This window comes from Chamaea fasciata, unplaced genomic scaffold, assembly GCF_029207755.1.
Source record: "Chamaea fasciata isolate MVZ Bird 193981 ecotype frontalis unplaced genomic scaffold, bChaFas1.0.hap1 SCAF_10, whole genome shotgun sequence".
Classification (NCBI taxonomy): domain Eukaryota; kingdom Metazoa; phylum Chordata; class Aves; order Passeriformes; family Sylviidae; genus Chamaea; species Chamaea fasciata.
This window is the reverse complement of record NW_027094095.1, coordinates 13,717,098-13,741,175: the sequence shown is the minus strand read 5'-3', so window position 1 is coordinate 13,741,175 and position 24,078 is coordinate 13,717,098. Positions and strand designations below refer to the sequence as shown.

The 24,078-nt window shown below is 37.5% G+C and overlaps 1 protein-coding gene across 4 annotated transcripts; it reads right to left on the bottom strand.

The window, feature by feature from the left end:
• Positions 1 to 2,230: 2,230 nt before the first annotated feature.
• On the bottom strand, positions 2,231 to 23,686 carry VCAM1 (vascular cell adhesion molecule 1). Of its 4 annotated transcripts, XM_066192366.1 has the most exons (8): positions 16,783 to 23,686; positions 15,097 to 15,187; positions 8,632 to 8,916; positions 7,640 to 7,957; positions 7,144 to 7,416; positions 6,386 to 6,649; positions 5,693 to 5,959; positions 2,231 to 3,193 (listed from the first exon to the last, which is right to left on the bottom strand). In XM_066192366.1, the coding sequence occupies exons 3-8, from the start codon at positions 8,900 to 8,902 to the stop codon at positions 3,033 to 3,035; spliced, it is 1,554 nt and encodes a 517-aa protein (XP_066048463.1). In that variant the 5' UTR covers positions 8,903 to 8,916; positions 15,097 to 15,187; positions 16,783 to 23,686; the 3' UTR covers positions 2,231 to 3,032. The 4 variants fall into 4 exon arrangements, with proteins under 4 accessions (XP_066048463.1, XP_066048461.1, XP_066048460.1 ...); XM_066192364.1 differs by lacking the exon at positions 16,783 to 23,686 and having other exon boundaries at positions 15,097 to 15,807; XM_066192363.1 differs by lacking the exons at positions 15,097 to 15,187; positions 16,783 to 23,686 and adding an exon at positions 9,730 to 10,388.
• Between the last annotated feature and the right edge of the window lie 392 nt (positions 23,687 to 24,078).

Genomic DNA, 24,078 nt, shown 5'->3' with positions numbered 1-24,078 from the left:
CCTCCATAGGACAAGCTGGTACTGATACCATGAAGTTCCCTGGAAAATACCGAGAATCAGACAGTAGGGCAGGAAATCCCCTGGCAAGATCCTTCTCTGTGATTTCACTGCTGGGAAGCTCACTGCCCGCACAAGAACAACCTCTTATAAAATGGGCACTAATTCTATCTGTTCACTGAATGTTTCTGGGGGAAAAGCTGGCCGTGTTGAAATCAAGGGGCAATTTCTATTGACTTAAGCCACTTAATACCTTAATGGAGGTCCTGAGAGGGCAGATAAGCCACGTGGGCATTACATCTGTATCTGTATCAGAAATACTGACAAAACCAACAGTTGAAAGAACACTGGAAACTCGAGGAGGAATTTCCAGTAAAGATTACTCAAGCACCAAAGCAGTGTTGCAAGACGGCTCCTATTTCTCTCTCCAACCCATCTTTCACCTTTTCAGTCCACAGGAGAGGGAAAAACAGCACAGGAACTTTAATGCCCTTTCTGCAAGGTCTGGCAGAAGGTTGCTCAGTGGAGGAGTAGGAAGGCAAGGCGTACCTTGGTGGGTCTCACTAGGACCCACCAAACCCAGGATGTCTCCAGCAGTGAAAGACACTATTTCAGGATATCACAAACTGGCCACTTTCTCAGGTGTGTGTCCTGAGGACTGCTCAGCATCAATGGCCATTGAGTTAGGGATGTTGTACAGTACATTTCTGCCTATTCTCTTTCGTTTTTCTTTATGGACCTTCAGCCCATTATATTTTCCATTCTGCTTTTGAACCAATTGATATTGTTATCCCCCTGACCCTTCTGCAGCAGCTTCCAGTAGATTAACATTCACCCTGCAAAAAAGTAGTGTTCAATTTTTTTTTTTTTTTTTTTTTTTTTTTTTTTTTTTTTTTTTTTGTTAAACCACTTTCTCCTTGGTTTGCAAATCCTGGAAGTCTGGAATTGCGTAATTCAGCAAACAGTTTTGCATTTGTTGTTTGCTCTTAACTGCCTTCACGATTTGGAAAACATCAGTCAGAACCCTTCCTCCTTCAGCATTCTCTCTCCAAACTGGAAAGTCCCAGGGATTTTCATTTCTCCTGTTTTTCAGTCCTCCTTGTCTGTATCTTTCCTAGCTCTCCTTCCTGCAATACAGACACCAGAACCTGCCTGATTAGACAAAATGTGTGTGCACCAAAGTTTTGCACAGTGGAAAAAATCATGCTTTCTGGTTTATTCGCAAGACAGCACTGAGACAGGCCTGACATTATTCTGAATAAATATGCCTGGCACCACCTCCAAGAAATTTATGTCATGGGCCTGTCAAAGCTCTCCTCCTCCTCTGTCTTCAATCTTTTCTTCACCCTCCTACTGCATGCTCACATTCCTCCAAGCCAAGTCCACACTGCTCTCCCATTTTTCTGCTACACCCCCACTTTCCAAGCCTCCCTTTCCAATCTAGATAGACATCCTGCATGAACTGATTTACTGTGCACAAAACACTGCTGAACACACTATGAAAAAATATGGGAGATGTGCACCACTGCCTCATGCCAGAGCTAGCCTCATCCCAGAGTTAGCACCCGCATTTGCATTGCTGTTGGCAGCAGTTATTACCATGTGTATAATGTAAAGACATATTCTTTTCACATATCTCTGCTTGAGCTTCTTGTGTGCAAGTTTGGAGAGGCCAGGCCCACCCTCCTGTACCTAGCACAGTGGATCAGGCCACAGTGCATCAGGTTGCACTTCAACATCTCAGCCAGAGCCTGCACCTCCTACAGCTTTGCCTTTGGTGCTGAACATCAGCACCCAGATGAGTCAAATCACCACTGCTAGTCAGGAGAAGGGAGGTAAGGAGGAACACTATCAATTTCTGCCTCTCCTTCCCTCCGTCTTTGGAAGTCCACTATTTTCACAGCCATTTTGCCAACAGTGGAAAGTGTGTGGTGAAAGAGGCACTAACCAGAGGGAAGCATGCAGACACCGGTTCTCTGTTAAAAAGGAAATTGTCATGAATATAGTTTAGATTTCCACAGTGAGGAGCTTGGGAAGGGCATTCCTTCGGGAAACAACTCAACCACCATCACCAAGGTGCCCTCTGCCTATGCCTTGAGGTTGCCGCTGGCCTTGCTTGTGCCTTTCCCATGACACCCACAAGTGCTGCTGCCAAAGACAATTTCCTTCCCCAGTAAGGTGTTTTCTGGAATAACCTTAAACAAGCATCACCAGGGGAATTTAGTCAAAGAAATCTACTGGTAGTTTTATTTTGCAGTGGAAATCTGTAAAGATTATTTACAATCCACTTATATTTCACAAGGAGGGTCTGATTTGGCTTATCACAAAATAACGGAATTCTGACATTGATCTGAGAATGATTGAAGCCAGCAAGAATACTTTAGCAGTCCTAGAATTTACTAGATTATAATCCCAAACAATTTTTGAATAACATTTAGAATAAAATGTTTCACGAATGAGCTTCAAAGGTTTAAATTAGTTTAAATTTCTTAGAAATGCATAGCCCAGTGACTGTGTAACTTCATTGAAAGTACAGAATTTATAGCAATACCGGTGAAAAGAGAACTTTTTCCAAACATTACGACAACCAGACAAATTATATAAAAAACATTCATGCTGCAGAGTAATACAAAATAAAAATCACCTGATCAGTTCAAGCAATATTGATTTATATCTATGAATTAAGAAAATTTCTCTGTACAGTTGCAAGAAGACTTCAGTTTTACAAACTGATATTTAGTTGAACATATTTATAACACAAATTATACACTATGTACAAACCTAGTTCTCCATAGAACTCTTTGTTCAGAATGCTTCAACACAGAAGTGATTTACCAATTTCTAGGTCAGGATTCTAGCTCTTCCTTTAATTTAAAAACCAAAACACTTTTCAAAACATGAAAATAAGCCCATTTGCTATCACACAGTGCTGTTCTTAAGTCACTCGTTTGTTACCATATGTTACAGAAGAGTAGAACCAGCCACAGCAATAAATAAATGTGCTTATTATCAACTAAAGACTTATATTCACATGATCAAACTTTCAACCTGAGTGCTTTTACAAGACTGTAGGATCCGTTGATCTTTGCCTGTCTTGACACGTAGATCAGAATTGCAACTGTAGGTACTGCTACTGCTAATACGGATGAGAAAGCAATAATCAGTGGTATCATCTGATCTGGTTCTTCCAATCTTGCTGAAAATGGAGACAAAAGGAGAAAAAAAAAAGTGTAAATATTGTTTGAAACAGATACATGTGCATCACGGTAAAAGCAGTGTTATTAATGACCTTCATTTGGAACATATTTCTGTTTTCATGCACAAAACATACTTTTTGTGTTTTCCTTACATATTTTTCTATAGTAACTTCATATAACATACTTTAAATCCTAGCCACTATCTTGGTCTTGAATTTGCTATGCAAGTTCAAACCTATCTGATATCTACAATGGAGAATACTGTGAAATTCACAAAGAATGCAAGAGGAATACCACATATTATACCCAGGAAACATTTGGGTACATTTCAACCCTCTGAAACACATCCTTCAAGGGGAAGACCATGTTTTGAAAGCTCAATATCTAGATTTTTTGTGAAACACAACCTTTTCTGGATTCGTCTCACTGTCCATGCCTGTGGACAGAAACGCACCCGGGAATCACCTCTTTGTGGCCCCATCCTTAAAGCCACCACACCAACTCAGGTAAGAAAGACAATGACAGCCACACTGACAAGAGGTTTAAATACAGCATATTCTGACCAGGTTGTTTGGTTAGATTTGGGGTAAAGGGTTTCTTTTTTAGGTTAACCACAGTACTGTCATGCAAGGATCAGCTATGAACTAGTTGTGCTCACCTTGACACAGATTTCACTAAAAAGTACAAACAAAATAAGTTTAAGGCGATGCACCCAGCTACCTACAACAGCTCTTTCAATCTCTGTAATGTTGTTCCAACCTTACTGAAAATATGAAGGACATACATGCTGGTATAATTTTTGGTGACACTACAGAGTATAAAGTTTGCATTCATTGATAACAAAATAATTTCTCCTGCTGGGCTTTTTTCAGGACCATCTCTGAGGGTGTATGTGCTACATATAATATTTTCTATTTCTTAAACATTTTTTGATGGATATACTAACACAGTAATATTTTGGAGAGGAACTGAAAAGAAATGCAAAGTAGGATTTAGCAACAAACCGAAGCAAAACTCATGAGGCGTCAGCAGCTTTAACATGCAAAATACTAATCCAGCTAATGGGCCCACTGCAGTAGTTGAGCAGGTAGCTTTAGACATTGCTCTGTTACCAGCTATCCTTCACCACTGAAGCCAACAGCAGCTGACAAAAAGAACATTTTATCAATTGATAGAGTATGTTGTATACTTTTACATTATGTGGAGCCTCTTTTTATTTTTTTTATTTCAAATCCACTCTTTATTTGTTTGAATTCACGAAAGGGCACAGACCAACAAACCCAGAGGCTGATGTCCTCTTTCAACTGTAGAGAAACAGAAAAGGCGTAGGAAGGAGTCCTAGAATTGTAATTTTTTTTTTTTTCACAAGGCTCCTCAATTTTATCTCCTGTTCTCAAAAGATGAAGTAGAAATACAGAAAATGTTGAAGCAGCAATTATTTTATGCTTCCGCTATTTTGGACAGAAGTTTTCATTACCATTAAGACCCTACCACTTATGACAAGAACCTGTGCAACTCATGTCAGCTTTTTTAAAGACAATTCATTCTTAATGAAACTGAAGATGTAACTCTACGTAAAGCAAATTCTAATATGAACCCTACACAGCAGTTACATTAACTAACCTTTGACATAAATACTGTGTGCTGAGACTGCTCCCCCAGTTCATTAACAGTATGCATGGGTATTTTCCTGCATCCCTTAACTGAGCCCTGTCTGTGGTGTATTTTCTATCTGCTGTTTCAAGGGTTGTGAACCCACCGCCAACTTTCTTTTACAGACTACTCCTAAGAGATGTAACATCTGCAGATATGTGAAGAATGGTAACACTTTGTCCTTGTTTCGCTTTGCTTGAAAGGGAAATCAAAACAGTATTTTTTGGTGCAGCTATAAAAAGAGTAAAGAACAGGGAAGAGAGCTGAATTGGTGGCAGAAGTGATCCCTTAGCAAGACACTGTTGCTATGCAATAGGCAGAAGCAGCAGAGCTAAAGTAGAGAAGTCTGATTACTATTGAAAATGAAACTTTGCTATCATTCCATCTAAGTTGAGGAATCAGCACTTCTTGTAGCTTAAATGCAGCTTGTAAGAGCAGGAAACAGAGTTTTAGCTTAGGGAAGTGCAAGGAGCTGTAGTACAGTGCTTCCACAGAGCAGCTTCAGCATGTACTCCCTCCTTGAATCTTTCCTATGCACATGTCCACTGAGGCCTGGTTGGAAGGATATTTCCTTCCAGGCACTGCATATCCTCTTTACCTCATGCACACATCTGTCAGTTGGAAGGAGTGATGGAAGCCCAGCTGATTAACTTTTCATAAGCTGCCTGTACTAAGGCAGACATCACACTTCATTGTTTAAAGTTTCCTAAATCACTTAGTGACATTAGGGCCATATTTTAACTCCATTGACATCAAAGACACAAAATAACCTCATTCTTCACAAAGAAAATCTGGACCTAAAATACATAGACCAAAATACTTGTTTTCTATCTTCTTCTACAAACCTTGAATATATAATTTCACAGCTTTTTCCTCCTTGCCAAATAGATTATAAGCTTCACATTCATAAAGCCCCAGATCTTGACTTTTCAGGTTCTGTATAGTTAAAGTAGCATTTTTAGAGATTTCCTCAGACTCCCCAGTGGCTTTCTTTTTCTTCCAGGAGATCACGGGAGCTGGATTACCAGAACTAGTACATTTCATTGTCACAGTTTCTCCTTCTTTAAGAGCATCAGTAGGGATAACAGTGATCATTGTATTCTTTGGTCCATCTGAAAGGAAGAGTCCTATAGTTAATCATCACTGGATTTTTTAGAGATTGATTCAATGTGTCCTATTGGATACCAGACTGTCACCTGCCCAAAGCTAATTTCTTTTTCACTCTCAAAACAAAAGTAAAGCACACAGTATCAGAGTTTCCATACAAACCCTCCATAGCCTAAACATTCTAACCAAATACTTCTAACCATGTAGATCTGTTTCTCACTCATTCAGATCTGTAATAAAGACGGTCATCATATTAAAGATTTCGTGACTTTGCTTTGTTCATCCATACCGCTCCTTTCTTAGGGAAAAGCAGAGGTCTATGATGATTTTTTTGTTCTCACAGGGTTTTGTTTAATTTGATGGTTGTATTTATCACTGAAGAATCAACTAATTTATTTTTAAATGACTAGGGAAACTTTACACGTACTTACATTTCACATTAAGTGTGATTTCACTTTTACTATTCCCAAACTTATTTTCTGCGACACATTCATAGTCTCCTCCATTTTGGAACATCACAGATGGAAGAAGAATACTGCTGGCACTGTAAGGCCCCATGTTTGCATTGTCAGATTTTCTCCTTAAAATAATCTTGGGAGGAGGGTTACTTTCAGCAGAACATTGTATGGAAACATTTTCTCCTTCTTGAACTGTTGTAGAAGGTTCAATGGAAAGTTTTGTAATGACTGGAGCACCTGCATGACAAAAGAAAAGGCTGTTAGAGTAATGCTAACAACAAAATAACAACAATAATATTATTATGTCCAAAACAGTTTTACCATTAAATGTCTATTAATTTTATTACTAATGACTAAAACTACTAGTTCAAAGAAGGAGACTGTGTTGTCCCTAAGAAACTGGTACACACATTATATTTCAAGGAAATAACAGTGTGTGTCCCCCCACCACTTTCTCAGATTCTTTTATGACTTTTAGTGTTGCATTGTGGGAAATGTATAGAAGTGTGCATGTTGTACAACAGCAAAACAGAGAGAATTAGCTGAAAATTAATATAGAAATAAAAATTACAGCCCATGAGGAGCAGCCTTAAATTGAAGCTGAATCCAGAATATGTAACAAGTAAGGCACCATATTTTCCTAATTTTCAGTGTTTCAGCATCCCCTAACATAACAGAGATCAGCCAGCTAGTTACTGGATAATAAAAGTGAGACTCAAGCCGAGTTGTACCTTGTATAATAATGTCCACAGTTGCTTTCTCTGTTTTATTAGTTACCAGATTAATTACTTCACAGATGTACAATCCTGAATCATTGAAGTGGACATTGGGAATTGAAAGAACACTGTTTCTTATCAGATGCTGAATGCTTTCCTCAGCCAAATATTTACTCCAAACTATTTGTGCTGGTGGGTTACTCTGAGTCACACAAGTGAGGTTCAGAGAGTCTCCTTCCAGGGGTGAGCTCCCTGGAGATGCAGTAATGACAGTATTCTGTGGACCAACTGTAAGAGAACAAAAGGAAGATAAGTTCAGTATGTAAATGAAGAATGACATGTACATCTCTAACACTAGCTTTTCTAGAGGTACATGTCACAGAATACTGAGAAAAAAATGAATTATGAATATCCTGGTAGCACAATGGAACAATTTCTCCAGACTTAGTAAGACGTTTTGCTTGCAGTTTTGAAAGCTAACTAGCCAAAGCCCTTGTACAAAGATACTTACAATTTGCATTAAGTTTCTGAGAAGATGTTCTTTCTTTGGGTTCAAAGTCCATATCAGCAATTGGTAACCTGGCCACACAGGTAATCTCTTTCCCAATATCTTCAGCCTTGGGATGAAATGTATATGTCACAATTTTGGTCTCTGTACTTGTGCTCTCATCTTGAAAAAAATCTTCCTTATGAAAAACATGTTCATCTTTCTTTAGGAGAACTTCCAGGTGATCAGAAGGATACACATCAGGAATTTTACAGGTGACAGTGGCTGGTTCTTCAGCAACTAAGGATGGGCTGATCTCAATGATAGGATCACTGGGGAAAGCTAAAAGAATAAAACCAATTTCTTTAGACTAGCAGAGATGAATAGTAGGGTGAACATAAGAGCAAGGTCCAGACACCAAATATCTTGAGTTTAGATGATATTCCATCAATATTATTACAAGACATATCTTGATCTGAAGACCTACAGGTTCTTTTTAAGCAGTCATATACTAACTTTGGAATTTTATTTGTACTATTGCTGAAACATGATCACAAAAGATCTAGTAAGATTCAGCGTGGCATCTAGGCAGTGATACAGCTGCCTAACTATAGGCAGCCAGAGCAATCCATACAGTAGTGCGATCCTGTTTTCTGTGCTGGTAGGCTTAGACATCTGAGTTACTCCCCTGCAAAATACAAAGGCTTGGATTTTTTTCTCCCCCAGTTCCGGGAATGCATACAGGCAGTGTATTTTTTTGGCTTTCAAGAATTATCAAAAATAGGAATAAATAACACCAGTACATACAATCTTCAATGCAGAAAGCTAAGCACAAAAGGGCTTAGAAAGTGTCCTGAACAGACATATAATGGAATCTTAGAAGGAAGTACAAGTTGAGCTATAACAGACTCATTATCCTAGAATTAAAAGTTAACTGGTAACCACAATATCTAAAACAATTCTTGAATTTCTATCAATAGTTTTCTATTTAAAGATAATTTTACTATTTTACTTACAGTAAAGTTGAACTTTGACACTCTTCTCCTTTCTCTCTTTCTCAGCACTGTCACATATGACAGTACAAAGATAAGAATGAGAATTCAGAATGCTAACTGGATTCATAGTCAATGTAGAATGTGTCCTGTGGTTGCTGACTTTTCCTCCAAGGGGACTGTCCATCTGTGTTCTCCAGGAAAAACTTGGTGATGCACAGCCAGTAGTATTGCATGTGAGTATGAGTGTGTCTCCAATCTGTGCCACAATTCTCTCAGCAGGTATAATTTCCATTTCAAAAGCTTTAACTACAAAGGAGAAAACATGCATCAATTCAGCAGCTTTCCCAACTTTTACCTTCCTGTTTCTTCTCATGTTCTACTGTGACATGAGGTCTTTATTCATGAGGCTTCAGTTCTTTATGGTCGTGTGGAAGTTAAACGAATAAATCTCATACAGTGGTTTACATATTCAAAACACCCCATAAACATTGCTATTATTTTCAAAGACAATGCAGACTCAGATGAGTAACAGACAGTTCTCATGTATAAAATGGCATAAACCAAATTTAAATAAAGGGACTGGCACAATGCAACTTTTTTTTTTTTTTTTTTTTTTTTTTTTTTTTTTTTTTTTTTTGTCAGGTGGATCTGGTTCTAAAACTTCGTAACATTTGAGGGGAGAGGTAGCAGGTAGATAGCAAAGACAATAGCAGGAATACTTTCAACAGGACATTTAGTACCAAATTTGCCTCATACTGTCAGGAATGACAGTAAAAAATCAAGCATGCAGTGATCCACTGCAGTTGTCTCCTAGACTGTCTTTTAGCAAACTCAGTAGGAAAACGACTGAGTCATTGCAGAGCACAGAAAAGCTCAAAGTAAATGTCAAAAAAAGCTTACTGACATTTTGACAGAGCTACTTAATTGACAGTTGTATTCACTGAAAGAAAAGGTAGCCGGAGAAAAGAGAAATAAAGATCAAATAGTAAATTTTAGGTCATTTTACACTTGACAAAGTTGAAACAAAACAAAACAAAACAAACCACAAAAAAACCCCCCCAAAAGCAAACCAAAACAAAAAAAACCAAGCACCACCAACCCCCACCTTCCCCAACTTACCAGTCCTTAACACACACAAAATTACTAGCACAGCCTGGCTTGTCCTTCCCATCCCTTTAAACATTTGTAATTGCTGTTACTGGGTAAAGAAGGCAAATTCAAAAGTTTAATTTCTATTTTCTGTGAAGAAGCACTGTGAGAACTTTCTGCTCTGCAACAGTTTGTTACAAGAGCTCCAGCGTGCTCTTTATAAAGAGGAGCCTGTCCTGGAGGCAGAGTGGGAAATCCCTGGACGGGGAAATCCAGAGCAGGGAGGAAGACCGGGCGGTGCCCGTTGGCTCAGCGCCCTCTGCTGCTTTTGTTGAAAGCCCAGGACAATAAATAGTAACACTTGCTTTTATACAGTGCCTACACTTGAAAAAATCTGTTTCAGATTTGATCCCGCAAACAACTGATGAAATGAAAGAATGTGCGTAAGTCCAAGTAATTGAATGCAACTATATCTCAGAAGAAAACGTTATTCAAATTTGCTTTTAACGAAAATATTTTTGTGGGACTGAGTCCTCAAAACACTTCTAACAGTGCTCACCTCTGTAAATAACATTACATGACTCAGTATTCCCTTTGAAAACTGTGCTAGCAGCTTAAGAGGTGTTGTTACTCATGCTCCTAAGTATTTTTGATCTCAAAAATTGAAGAAATGTATCAGATAACAGAAGTCTAGAGATCTGACTTCATCAGCTTGAATCAGGCTCATACTGTTCAAATTAACTGAACAAGCCAATATTCCCAATGTCACTTTGCAGTCTATATACAGTTTGGAATATTTCTGAGGACAACTCTCACAGGCTAATATGGCAGCAATGTTAGGAAAAAAGTAAAACAATATTTTCAGTGTTTAATTTTCAGTTGGAAAATGCTGTGAATGCAAAGAATGGATAAAAGTTTCTAAATCTCAGTTGTTTATTTATTTAACTACCTAAGTAAATTAGGTACTGTAGAGGGATCTGGGCAGACTGGATAAATGTGCTGAGGTCAGCTGGATGAGGTTCAATACGGTGAAGCGCCAGGTCCTGCTCTTGGCTCGGAGCAACCCCCTGCAGCATGACCGGCTTGGGGAAGAGTGTCTGGAAAGTTGCCCAAGGCAAAAGGATCTGGGGGTGCTGGTCAACAGCAGCTGAACATGAGCCAGCATGTGTCCAGGGGGCCAAGAAGGCCAGTGGCATCCGGGCCTGGATCAGGAATGGTGTGGCCAGCAGGACCAGGGCAGGGACTGTCCCCTTATACTTGGCACCAGTGAGGCCACACTGAGTGCTGTGTCCAGCTGTGGGCCCGTCCCCTCAGGGAAGACTCTGAAATGTGGAGAGTAAACTCATAAATATAAACGGGATGAAAGACAATGAAAAGATAAAACTGTGATCTCAGGCAGAAAGTATGTAATAATAATAATAATAACAATAATAATAATAATAATAATAATAACAACAACAATAATAAACACCCCAATAAAATCCAAGAATTACCCAGAAGGCAATAAAACAGGGAAATCTGAAGTATCTAGAAATGCCTAACCAAAATTCAATTAAATTGCTACAGTGGCTTCTACCATAATGTTTTATTTTTATTACCACCATCATAGTTTGGGGTTTCTTTGTTGTTGTTAAAGTAGGAAGAGGAGGAGAAGGTGGAATAGGAGGCGGAGAAGGAGGAAGACAAGGAGGAAGGATAAAACACGCCTAAGTGTCAAAAACACTCCTAAGTGTCACATAATGCAAGCATAGTACTGCTCTGGAAGTACTGCTATCAAATCCAAAAATCCAAAAGCTATCCAGGATAGGAAACAACACATCTACACAATGTGACTTTACTGCAGAGAAAATGGTTTTGTTGAAGGAAAGTGTATTCTCTCACTTCAGTTGCAAATAACTACTTTGAAACCATAGAGAGAAGCAAGAAATGAAACTCTTCAACTTGGACTGCTTAAATAATCATCAGAAGCTAAGCTGAAACAGAAGGGGCAATATTTCCTTGTTTCTGGGAAATCAGACAGAAAAAATCCTAAACATAGGAGATCCTATCTGCATACTGGAAAAGTTTTAATCAAGTCCTTCATCAGATAACATGAAATAGGAAATAACTCCGATCCTGCTCCCAGTAAATTAAACTGGACAGCTGCCACTAACTTTGCTGTAGCTGGATCCTTACCAGAGGGACTACTATACTGAGTGACCAGAAAAATTCAACTCAGACAGTTTAGGCAAGAGAGAGTTAGCCAACAAATATTACTAAAGGAAGTACAAATCTGCCAAAAATTTTAAGTTTTCTAAAACTTTCTCTTTACACAACTTCAAATGAGAGCCTTCTATGTATTTTTAAAAGAATATGTACATTATTGTTGCTTCTACTACCCTCAGCATCAACCTCAAAATAGGAAAATGGGCACCAAGTTGGGTTATTTTCAGAACTGTCTATTCTGTCTGTAAACAAACAGAGATCAGCTGACAAGTTTTAGCACTTGACCTTGAGAGTTCAGATAATCTAGCTTTTTATTCAAACAGAGGAGGATGCTGGGGGTAAAAATGGAGGATGCATCTACATCCACAGTGAGATAAATATTCTGGGACCAACTGGAAGAAATCTAGACATGCAGAGTGTAATGAGGACTGGAATGAAACAAGTATTACAAGGATATTACTAAAGGCAAAAAAGATTAATAGAATTAAGCACTGGGATCTAACTATATGTTTTTCAGTACATCTAGTAATCAAAAGAGACTTCTAAGGCTTTGATGGACAAACAAAGATAAAACAATTATGTGTTGCAAAAGGGAGTTTGGAAATACTGAACACAATTCTTGGCCAGGCAAAAGAAAACACAAGTGTCCTTCGGGAAACTAAAATTTACATCAGACTTGTCGGGAATTTAAGAAAAGAAACCATTTCAGAACTGTGCTAAGCATTTGCTTTAACTCATACTTCTGCAATCCTGTTAAATACTTACAGGACGCCTTTATTACTTTCCTTTAAGCAAAAGAGATAAAAAGTTCTTGAAATCTTAATGAATTATTTGAACAAAATGCATGTTATCCAACATGTTAGTTATCCAACATTTATACACCTCTTCCTGCATTTTTAGTATACTGCACTGTATCATGGAGGCTGTTAGGGGAAAGCTGAAAGTCTAACCTTTTGCAGAATTTGGACTCTTAAAACCTTCAGGACAGGTTTTGTGATTTGTGGCCAAGGATCTATGGGGAAGAGAGATGATCCTTTTGACAGAGGAAATTTAAGAAAAAAGAAGGTAGAAGGAAACTCATCTAATCTGATACTCTGTTTCCTGTGTCAGCAATAAAATTCTTCATGGCACTTCATTCCTGTATCTGCATCTAGAGGCACAATTTGGGACTTCTGCTAAAAATACCCTGTGCTGGAATCATAACTTCTCTACAGGACCCCAACAAAGAATCATATCACTAAAGATCTCTGTGTCCTATCAACTTGAGAGGTCAGAATCCTTCTGTGGAAGGCCTGACATTCCGGTGAGAGGATGCAGCAAAGTCTGACTCAACAATTCTTCCAGCTCATATTAAAGAGGTGTTACAGCAAGTCCATACTTAGGTCCCCCATTCAAACTGCAGCCCTCACACATCTTAGGAAAGATATTCTTGGGACGTACACTGGGGGTCTGAGTAAAGAAAGCCTCTTACAGAGTTTTGGATGATTTACAGAAGAAGCTGGGATGAAGAGCTCCCACCCCATGCAAAGAGTGTCTGATACCTCTGCAGGATGATGTGCCTAAAGAAAAAGAGCCAGAGGACTGTGCTGTAAGTCAAATGAGAGCTACCTCGGAGGGAAAACTCACATGCATCAACAAAGAGGCACCACATGCAAGGTAGTATCTTTAATAAGGTCATATCTTGATAAAGTAACTGAAAAAACATGAAGCTGGAGGACATGTATGAAGACTGCTGATTACATGGCTAATACATCAGGGAATTATATGCCAGCCTCAACATTTTCAGTTCTCAGCAACCTCAGTAGGCTGCTCTATGGGTTATACACTCTCTCCTTCCTCAGAGCACCTGGATTTTTGGTTCCCAAAGCTTCCCCAACACTTTGCTTCTCCTGACTCTCTCCACCTGCTTTCTCACCATCTGACAATAATACAACCTCTGTATAGCCCCAAGAGGGGGAGGAGAGCATCACTGACTCCCTATAATTTTCATCTCTGGATGGGAAGGATGAGATCTGCATGCAGATCTATTTAAAGGGTTGTGTCTGTTTCAGGAATTGTAACTTTGTACCTAACTACAAAAAGAACACCAACGCATTACCCTGTAACCCACATCACACCTCACAATTGTACTCCACATCTAACTTGTCATCTATTGCAAGAAGGAAAAGAAAAAGAAACATCTTCAGAAAGTTTTATCATCTGCTTCTTTTCCTTTTCTGGAATTTCTTAAATACTGTATGTAAAAATAAATGCATCTACTTCCTTCATTATCTTTTACAGGCACCAGCTTCTCAGTTAGGACACTTCCTGTCTGGTCAGTCCGAAAGCAACCAGAATCCACAAAGCTGCCAGATAAAATAATTCAGAAATGTGTTAACTTGCGTAGACTACAGAATAGCTAATTTCTTATTTTCTTCTATTCAGAGGCATTGTCCACTTCACAGAAAGAACAAAAACTTCATCTAATAATAAATAAAAGCCACTAGAGAAAAAAGTCCCTACTTTTTATCTTAGTCTTTTGTTACTGGCAAAAAATGTGCTGTGAAAATTCCAAACTTTATTTTTAAAAAATCAAAAGTATGATTTCAGTGGTGCTGGATCTAAAAATGAAACTGTTGGATAGCCTTGAAATCCACATACTTAAAGTGCCAATTGCTGTATTCCAAGGCAAACTTTATTAGCTAGGATAGCTGAGCTCCTGTTGTCTTTATAGTGACATAGGTAAAAAAAAGTTTCCCTCCTGAAATATTATCTGATGTATAACAAGCGTCAAATTCAAACATGAGCCTTGGACTATTCAAAATGTCTTTGGGAATTCTAAAGTAAGAATTCAGATCTACTTTTATTTTGATCTGAATAAACCAAGGCATATCAAAATCATGTGTTCTTACTGGAGAAAACGACAAAAAAACCTCAGCCAAAACTCATTCAAAATGGACAGAGTCAAAAAATAGAGCGGGCTTGGGGTTAACAAGCAGGTGACAGCTAGAACTTAGGATATGGTGAAGTAAAGTCAGATGAAAACACTTAGGAAGGAATATGAACAAGTTACTTAATTGCCCCAACATCCCACAGGAAATTCCAATACCATTAAATCTTGTGGTGTACTTTATTAAGGCCAGTATTTCACATGGTCAGAAGAAGTTTATCGAGACAGTGGGGAACTTTTTGACCAAGCCTTTTTTTACTCACCAGCAGCAGTTCTCCAACACACTTGCAGGTCAGTTACTTCCCTCTTTCCCACGTCCTTCTTGCTCTTTGGTCATGAGGTACATGGGTGTCCCTGTGGACCAAAAAAGAAAAAGGGGAATGATGAGAGCAAGATCTATAACAGACAATTCCACCTGCAAGAAATACAGAACTTGGATTCTCCTAGACAGGCTACTGAAAAGTGCACTGCTACTAATTGATTATCCTTCAACTTATCTTCCAGAATATATTCTTTTTTATTCTCTTACAATGGTTCATATTCTGAAATACTGAGCTTGGCTGTGTATGTTTGCTGCCTTGTGTTATAGAAATGTTATCTTTGCTGTCCCACAGTGGACTGGCTCACAAACAGGTAGAAATATTACACAGATGTCAGAAAGAAATTAAATTACCTAACTTTGCAGGATTCAAGATTCCTAATTTTTAAATCTTCCATATAGGTAAGAATTACAGGGACTGCTCAGTTTATTTTATTTATTTTTTTAAAGATACACACTAAGGAAATCTTTCTTTTACTTAGATTTTGTCACCTTCCCCTCTCTGGAAGTGGACTGGAAGTCCTGAAGCAACAGACCTTCCAAAGAGAAACTATCAGAAATGAGCCAATTTTTACTTCTATCAAGCCAAACTGACAAGTATCCAAGAGGAAGCATTTTGCAGTAGTAAAATATGTATGTTTGTGTGTCTGTACACATACTGATAAATGAAGTGATGCTTGAAACCAGCTGCAACTCTGTTAAGGATCTGGCACCTTGCTTTTGTCTCTTGAATGTGCTCTACCCTAAATAAAAACTACGCTGTTTTGTTACTTGGACTATTTCTCTCTTTCCTTTTTTTTTCGTCCAGACACTTAGGTATCATCTTAACTGCTTTGTTTGTTAACACTTCCATGAAAGGAATATGCCAAAGTAGGAGTGGCTAAGTGATAAAACCGTAAGCAGCTGAATTTTTCTCAACAGGCAAGGGTAAGAAAGATGCGAGTTACTGGAATTTATTTCCCCTTCCCAGACAATAACTTGGCTAGGCATCAAAGCCCCAGCCCTTTTAGTCTGATACAGACAACTGAGCAAGAATGACTTTCATAGTTGTGTCACCTTTTATCACAGACCATGTTACTCTCTAGTGATAAGAGAGGCAGCTTGAGAAATGTGTCACATGTTTGAAATTGCTCTCAGGCAGGATAAAAGTCTGTGCTGAATGAGTATGAGAAACACCTGACTTCCACATTTTGATACTTCTTAGCCAAGGATCTCTCCTGAAATTTCCCAAGAATTGTATGTGAATACCAAATCATAAGTAACAGATGATTTAATGACCTTCTTGTTTGGATAAAGGTTGACTTAATTTCTTACTATAGTTAGCTCCACACCATGAGGAACAGATATTGGCAGCCCTCTTTCAACGGCTCAGCTCCAGGCAAACCTTCATGGTTCACTTGCAGCTGAATGAAATCACTATTGACCGAGGGAGGTGACCATGCACCTACTGCCTGGGCTTTCACTTGGTAGCTGGGACATCCTAATGAGAAAGGGAACAATTCTGTGCAACCCACAGTTTCCAACAGATAAAGAAGACATATATGTTTCATAAACAGTGTTGAATCCATTTGTGGATCAAGGATCAATCAGTTAAGTTCTCATAGGCTCATGAGCTCAAGACTAATCTTACCTCTGTAGCGCCTTTCAGAACTCAGGATATCAGTGGCATGGTGAGTAGGATCTGCAAGACCATCAGGATCCAGGCACAGGAATTTCCCAAGATGTATGAGGGTGAATTCATTAAGATTTTAAGCAAATCATCTTACACCTAGTTTCCTAGATTATTTGAATGAATATAATACAAGCATCTCACACTAAAAAGAAATACATTCTAGGAATTCATCATACACTAAAAAGAAATACATTCTAGGAATTCTATATTATTGATTTAAAGTGCTTGATATAAACCCATCAACCTATAAGTGATTTATTATTACATTTTATTATACTGATTCATCTGCTATGGCATCAAGATCCAGCTGCTGCCTTAGCTTTTCTTGCACTTTCAGGTGTCTTGTGCCATGACTATTGAATTTTTGTGGCATGAAGAGATTTTCATTCTAGCTCTCAGGTCAGCATATGGATCCTTCTGTAGCTCATGGTTTCATAAAATGTGCTGTTACATAGCAAGTATAGTCTATCAACAATTCAGGATCTCAGACTATTTATGAAAAATTGTTTCCCTTTATCCTGTATATTGTATTTATTAATGGGAATATTTAAATTTACTTTTCTAATTCATTAATTGGAAAATTAATAAATAAAAATGATACGTAAAGATTACTACAAGATTTCTACATTTAACATAAAGGAGGACAAATTTTCAGGTCAAGTCTATAGTACAGAATGGTTACAAGAATGAAGAGAAATTTATCACAAGATTAAAAATTAAGCAGTGTATATGTTCAAAACTCCATAACTACCCAGGAGGAACGCAATAACTAAATTAATCTGCACTATTTAATAGCTCCTACTAGCTCACCATATTCCTTTTTTTTAATTAAAGAAACAACTGCTTTCTAAGTTTTTGAAAGGACTGTACAGCTGATAAATGCTACTAATTCAGACTAAAACTGCAGCTGGTTATAAAGATAAATAAATGGGGAGATGACAATTCTGCACAACATTCCTTGTGAAGTTAGTCTTAGTTCTGTGAATCACATGTAAACTTACCTTGATCTTTTATTTTCTTACTCTTCCTAATAAAATCTAATGTTTCCATGAATGCATTTCATATTATGGCACTAAGCAGTTTTCATAAGGATTTCTATAATATGCCAGTTAAGATTCAGTTTGTCCTTCCAAGGCTGTTTTAGACAGAAAACTAAAGCAAAAACTCAGACGACCACGTTAGTGTTTTGACTGGCAAACACAGGTACCTATGGGACTTGAGTGTGAATAGCACTTTTCTGGCACATAGCTGTAGAGCAAATCATTGTGAATAACTGGAAATCCCGTCAGGCTCTAATTAGAAGAAATAGGACGTATAACCACGTGAGAAGTTGTCTGTGACTTCTTGGTAATCTAATGCTTACAGAGTGACATCAGTTGCAACAATTTCATAGTAACTCCTTGGTCACTGAGGGTTAAACACAGTGCAAGCCTAACTTGATATGTGATTGGAACTTCAGTTTCACCTTGGCTGTAATTGCTGGCTGTCTCTACATTATTCAGAGAGCTCTCTGGAGCTCATGGAATGTCAAGAGCCTGCAGGGAAAGCGAGTGTAGCCTGGTTTGTCACGTCTGGGTTTACAACACACAGAAGTGTTCAGTAACAGTGAGAGCAGCTTGATGCTTCTCATATGAATATGCAGAAACTACCCAGGAGCCCAAGGCAGCTTCGAAATCTTGCTGTTAAAGAGAAATGAAATCTGCCATTCCCGCCAATGTAACAGTGCTTTACAGAGAGATACATTTTATAGGTTCTTCTCTGAGAAACTTACTACTCAAGGTATGCATGAATATCAGGCTCTGCCACAAACTTTGTAAAATTTCCAGGGTCCATATTTTGAGAGGCTATTTAAAAGAGTGTTAAAACTATTTCTTTCAAATATCATAAGTTCTTCCCATGCTAAACCTTAAAATCGTTCTTGAAAAACCAGGAATTACTTACCATTGCTCCACAAAACACAATAAATAAGGCAAATAGATAAAAGAACAAAACCCGGAAAATATGGAAAACAGGAAGTAGGTATTAAGGAAAATTCTGAAAACATTATTAAATTGTCTTGCTTCAGTATCTCATGTGGTTCAGGAAAACTTTTTTCTTATGAAGTAGCTCAAATGAAAGGACAAACGGTGCTAGCACATGCAGTTAAGATAAAAAGTATTATAGAGAATATTCCTATTCTCTAATTATTACTTCCACATATTACAAAACACGTTACACGTTTTGCACCGGAGGTTACACTTTTAAACTTCTTTTGCCAAAATGAAACTTCTTCATAATTAAGTGCTGCTGCTGTTTCTCCCTTATATTAAGAACGATTTGCTAATTATCTTTTCCAGCACATATTAAAAGAAACACAACTGTACCCCAAAGCATTTGACAGAAAGGTCTGCTTTCGCAAGAGAAAGAAGGTTTTTCTAGTAAATTCAATATTCCTCTAAACCCTGGTAAGAATCACGGAAAGTAGGCCAGAAGCTGGCTAGTACCTGAGATCTCACTCCTATTCCCCTATTTCCAGTCTTTTGGAACTGAAATCCTGTTTGGATGTGCTCATCAGTGTAGTCGTTACAAGGAGACAGAGATGGACAGAATGTACCTACAGTGGATCTGTCAGAATTTTTTCAAGCCAGAATCCCATCCCTAACACAAGCCAAAAGCAGATTAAAAGATAAAATCTTCAGAATGGTGGAAGCACAAGTGGCACAATTGCTTACACAGGGACTCAGAGAAAAATGGTCTCTGCACTGAATCTGTGTTTTTGAGAGCATAATTCAATACAAGAAAAATCCTATGAGCAAATGAAATTTGACAAATATCTAAGGGATTCCGAAATACAAGTCTACTGATATATTTCTAAAGCTTGCAGCCTTTAAAAATTTATCCTAAACAGCATAGAAAAATAGAAATTAAGTATTGACTAACACCACTTAGAACTAGGAATCACCTGCTCTGTTCTGCCACTCTAAAACCAGCACTGCTGCTTTACTGAAGACTGAAAGGCTGAGGAGCTACTTTGCTTCTTTGCAACAAGGATTGGTGTACCTGAAGTAATGAGTAACATGATAATTTATAGCACTCCTGCTATGCTGGGCCACTCAGCCCAGGGCCCAAGCACAAAGCATGGATGTAGTTCAGAAGGCTGTCTTTGCCACGGCACAAAACTTTGCAAATTTTATCACAAGAATACAAATCTTTACTTGAAGAGTGGAAGTTAGTTTCGCAAAACAGCTTGAAAATCATGTCAAATATGGTCTCAAAATGCAAAGATGTTTCAAATGAAATATATGAAATAGTAAATCCCTACTGCATATAACCAAAATCACTTTTCTTTCTGTGGTGTTTCTTTCCATTCTCCTCTTGGGAGAAAGTTGGCATTATTCATTATAGTAGCATCTATTTTCTCTCTTTAAACATTTCTCAATTTTAGAAGAGAAGCCTCCACCTTCTCCCTATACACAATAGAGGAAACCTTTCTAAGGCTTCAGCCCTCTTCAAAATCCCAAAGTCACACACAGGATAAAGAAAGAAACAGGATGTTCAAGTAAATTATACAAAAATAGGAAGAAAGTTGTTTATGAAATGGCAACCAGAGTCCTGACATATACAATATTCTCACTGTTTTTTCCTTTGCCAGAAGTTTACTGACCCATCTGTTTTTCTGTTTGGTTTTTTTGTTTGGTGGTTTTGTTTTTTTGTTTGTTTTTTTTTTTTTTTTTTTGTTTGTTTTTTTTTGTTTGTTTTTTTTTTTTTTCTGACTGATTTATTCATCAGCTTTTTCTACCACTATGGCAAAGGCAAATATCCTCTGGAAGGAAGACATTTTCCCTTCTCCTCACTTCCTCTGGGACAGAGAAGAAAGAACATCGATTTATTATCCTGCCAAAGCTGGCCACCTGATCAGAGACACCCATCATTCTCAGAGCAGAAGTGCAAGACTAGAGTGTGCTCTGGCAAAATCTGCCCGAGGAACAGATCATTTCCCACATGTATCTTTATTGTAGGTCCAATATCTAACTTACAGCAAAAGTTAACAGCAGTGGCTTCAGCAGAAGATAAAGACTGCTCATAACCAGCAAAGTTCACTGTGCAGTTCTTTAAATAATGTCATTATTTGCTGAGATTATGTCTCCTTATTTGAGGTATGACTTCCTTCTTTAGCTTGTCGTACTTTACCGCAATTATTATTCCTTCAACAGTGAAAAACCACAAAATTGTTTTAAAAGTCAAAACCCATTCAGAATGAACAATGCATACAAACACTGGTAAATACTGGTGCATAAAAATTTGTCTAATTTGAACATTTTATCCCTGAAGACAGGAACAAATTTCCCGAAAGTTTCCCACCTACAAATTATCGTATAATCAGACTGTATCAGTTTCGGAAATCACAATACACTGAAATCAAGGAAATGCAAAACATTGACTGGAAATGAGAGGAATTCTCACTAATTAAATCACAGTTCATGCTAATCTTCAAATTAAAAAAGTAATCTTCCTCATTTCATCTATGCAATGATATTAATAACATTTGAACACAGAATTTAGTCTGTGACCTTTACATTTGACCTTTAATTGAAATAAGTTATAGAAAGGCAGATAAAAAGATGTTTTTTAAAAAAGGAATTTAAGGTTTATTTAGTGATTTATATATATACTGCAGATTACTCCTGAAACTGTCTTCTGTAAGCTAGCTTTATTAAAGGTATATAAACACAAACTTCTTTTCTGGTGCCACAAAAACGCTGTATTTGCATCTCTTTTGTCAGGATTAAGACTCATTTTAACAACTAATTTATTAGTCCTATTCTCCACACAACAGGGAATTCATAGCCCAAATCATCTGAGATATATTTAAATCTCAGTTAATTTAAAAATATATTTCTAAGTTTGCGGGTGAATGCCAATACCACCAAGTTGTTTGCATGCATACAAGTGGAGACCAAGGACTACTCTTTCTGATGGAAACTGTCATTTGACTTGTCTAATAAGCTCAAAGGGAATGGAAAACACTGTGAATGAATTACACAGGAAAGTTTAAGATCTATCAGTAGTAGCAAAAGGAGAGAAAATGCTTCAGTACTCCAAGTTCTACTGGAATCATTCCAGGCTACTCAAATGTTGAACCAATGCATCTAGATGATGAATTACATCAGTCTTCAAAAGTGCTGTATTCCCTACAGGGCACATAAAATCCATATCCAAGCAATTAGGGAAGTCATGCTCAATTTCAGTTTTCTTTTGAAAATGGGTGAAAAGCATTTTTAATTGAAAACTAATAAATATTCACCCATCTCTTCTTTTGATTTTGATGAAACTGTCATGTGTGCTCTCCAACAGAACACAGAATTTATCACCCTGATGCAGGTACCCAATTGCTTTCAATATCCTGGATGACTTTTTGCCTTGTGTAAATCATTCTATTTCTTATCATACTATTATAGTTGGGGTATTTTAGTTTATATTCCAGTCATATTTTATATAAACGTCTATCAGCATTGTCATGTAGTAAAGCATCAGAGATGATAATAATAATAATAATAATAATAATAATAATAATAATAATAATAATAATAATAACAACAACAACAACAACTGTTAATTTGGGGGGAAAATTAAGGCAGTTGAGAGGGACTAAAATTTCTTATTTGCTTTTCTAGGGAGAAATGTGTGAACCAGAATGATTTGACCATACAAATATCCATGAGTCTTTCTTCATGAGGGCCCTGTAAATTGTGCCACCAATCAGGTGTGCAGTTTCTTTATTTGCAATAACTTCAGAAAATTATTGGCAAGGATTAGCACTAGCCATTGAATGTTGATTCTTTTGAACCAATTCAAAGTGCCCTGTCTTCTTCTGGAAGGACTTCAAAATTATGAATGACTGCCGAGAAAAGGGGCCTTTTCTAGGAAAAACAATAGAATGCAATAGTCAATGGAAGTTTCCCTCTAAATTTTTTTACATGTAGCCTTTTAGGGAGCAAAGGGAGGGAGGGCCTTCCATTTGAAAAAATAAACCCTAGCTATATTACAGAAACCTATGGCTACAGAAACACAGGCATTCACAAAATTATGTTAAAGAACATTAGGTGCTTTTGGAGTCTCCACCCTGAAATGGTTTCCTGTTTGTCAAAACCTCAGCTACGGATGCTAAATGCTAAAAGATTTGCTTTAATGCAGCTCATCTCATTACAGCCTCTACATCCTGTTTGTAAAACTGTCACTGAAACTAACCTTTCATCCAGCTGTGAAGTCTGTCCAAACTGACCACTGTTACATGCCAAACTAGAGCCTGGTGTGAACTTTTTTGAGTTAAGAACCTGTCTTGTCATTTTCACTGTAGGATACCTCATGTTTCTGAGATCCTACAGGAATAATTAAAAGCCTTAAAAACACATACAAAGGAAAATTGAACCGCTGAACTGAACTCATCTTCTAGTCCTTGAAGAATTTGTTCACATAGCTATAGGGTTAGCTGTAGACTTTAAAACACTCATTAAAACCATAAAGATACATTTACAGAAACACAGCTTCACAGGATAAAAGCAATTAGTCACGGATCAAATACTGTTAATAAAATGGAACTGCTTTGTACTTCCAAACGTGTTCTAGTGAAGATGACTATTGATCAAAACACTTTCTTAGAAACTCCCACATCAACAGCTATATGTAGAAACAAAAAAAAATTACATAGTCAAATCTGTATTGACATCATTTGATTAAACATAATCCATCTCAGGGTCCCTTCCAAGGCATATTTCTGTTCTAGCCCGTTTTTTCTCTTTGTTAAAAAGAGACTGAATCAGGCTTGTAAGAAACCTGGAGAATAGCTGTTTGGGAACTACTGCCCTTCCAGGTCATCCAAAGATCTCAGAAGACTTTCAAATTACCTCAGATTTTTTTTTCTTGTAAAATATGAATTCTCTAAATATAGGTGTAAAATAAGAATATCTCTAGAATCTCTTAATTTGCTTAGTGTATTATTTTTTCCCTGACATGTCAAGCAATAGTTTTCAAAGTCCAGGCTGCAACAGCATGAAATCCACTTAGACATGCACTCCTGCATTACTGAACTGATCTGATTTTCAGATTTTGATGAAAGCTCCATGCTTCTTATTAAAAAAAATTAAAAAATTAAATCAGAAAATACAAAGCATCACTCGCTATCTTTACAGTTCATGAGATAAAGCATATTGCTGGGAATTGCTGTATTTTTCCTATAAAGGCTTTTTGGCTTTGAGCCATACTCTGGCAATTTAG

Bases quoted from the DNA above. Each gene is read 5' to 3' on its own strand.
- VCAM1 (XM_066192362.1), bottom strand. From the start codon at position 8,983: ATGAGAAGAAACAGGAAGGTAAAAGTTGGGAAAGCTGCTGAATTGATG. The intron at 7,958-8,631 runs GTAAGTAAAATA...TTATTCTTTTAG, and splicing joins TGTCAAAGTTCAACTTTACT to CTTTCCCCAGTGATCCTATC. The intron at 7,417-7,639 runs GTAAGTATCTTT...GTTCTCTTACAG, and splicing joins TCAGAAACTTAATGCAAATT to TTGGTCCACAGAATACTGTC.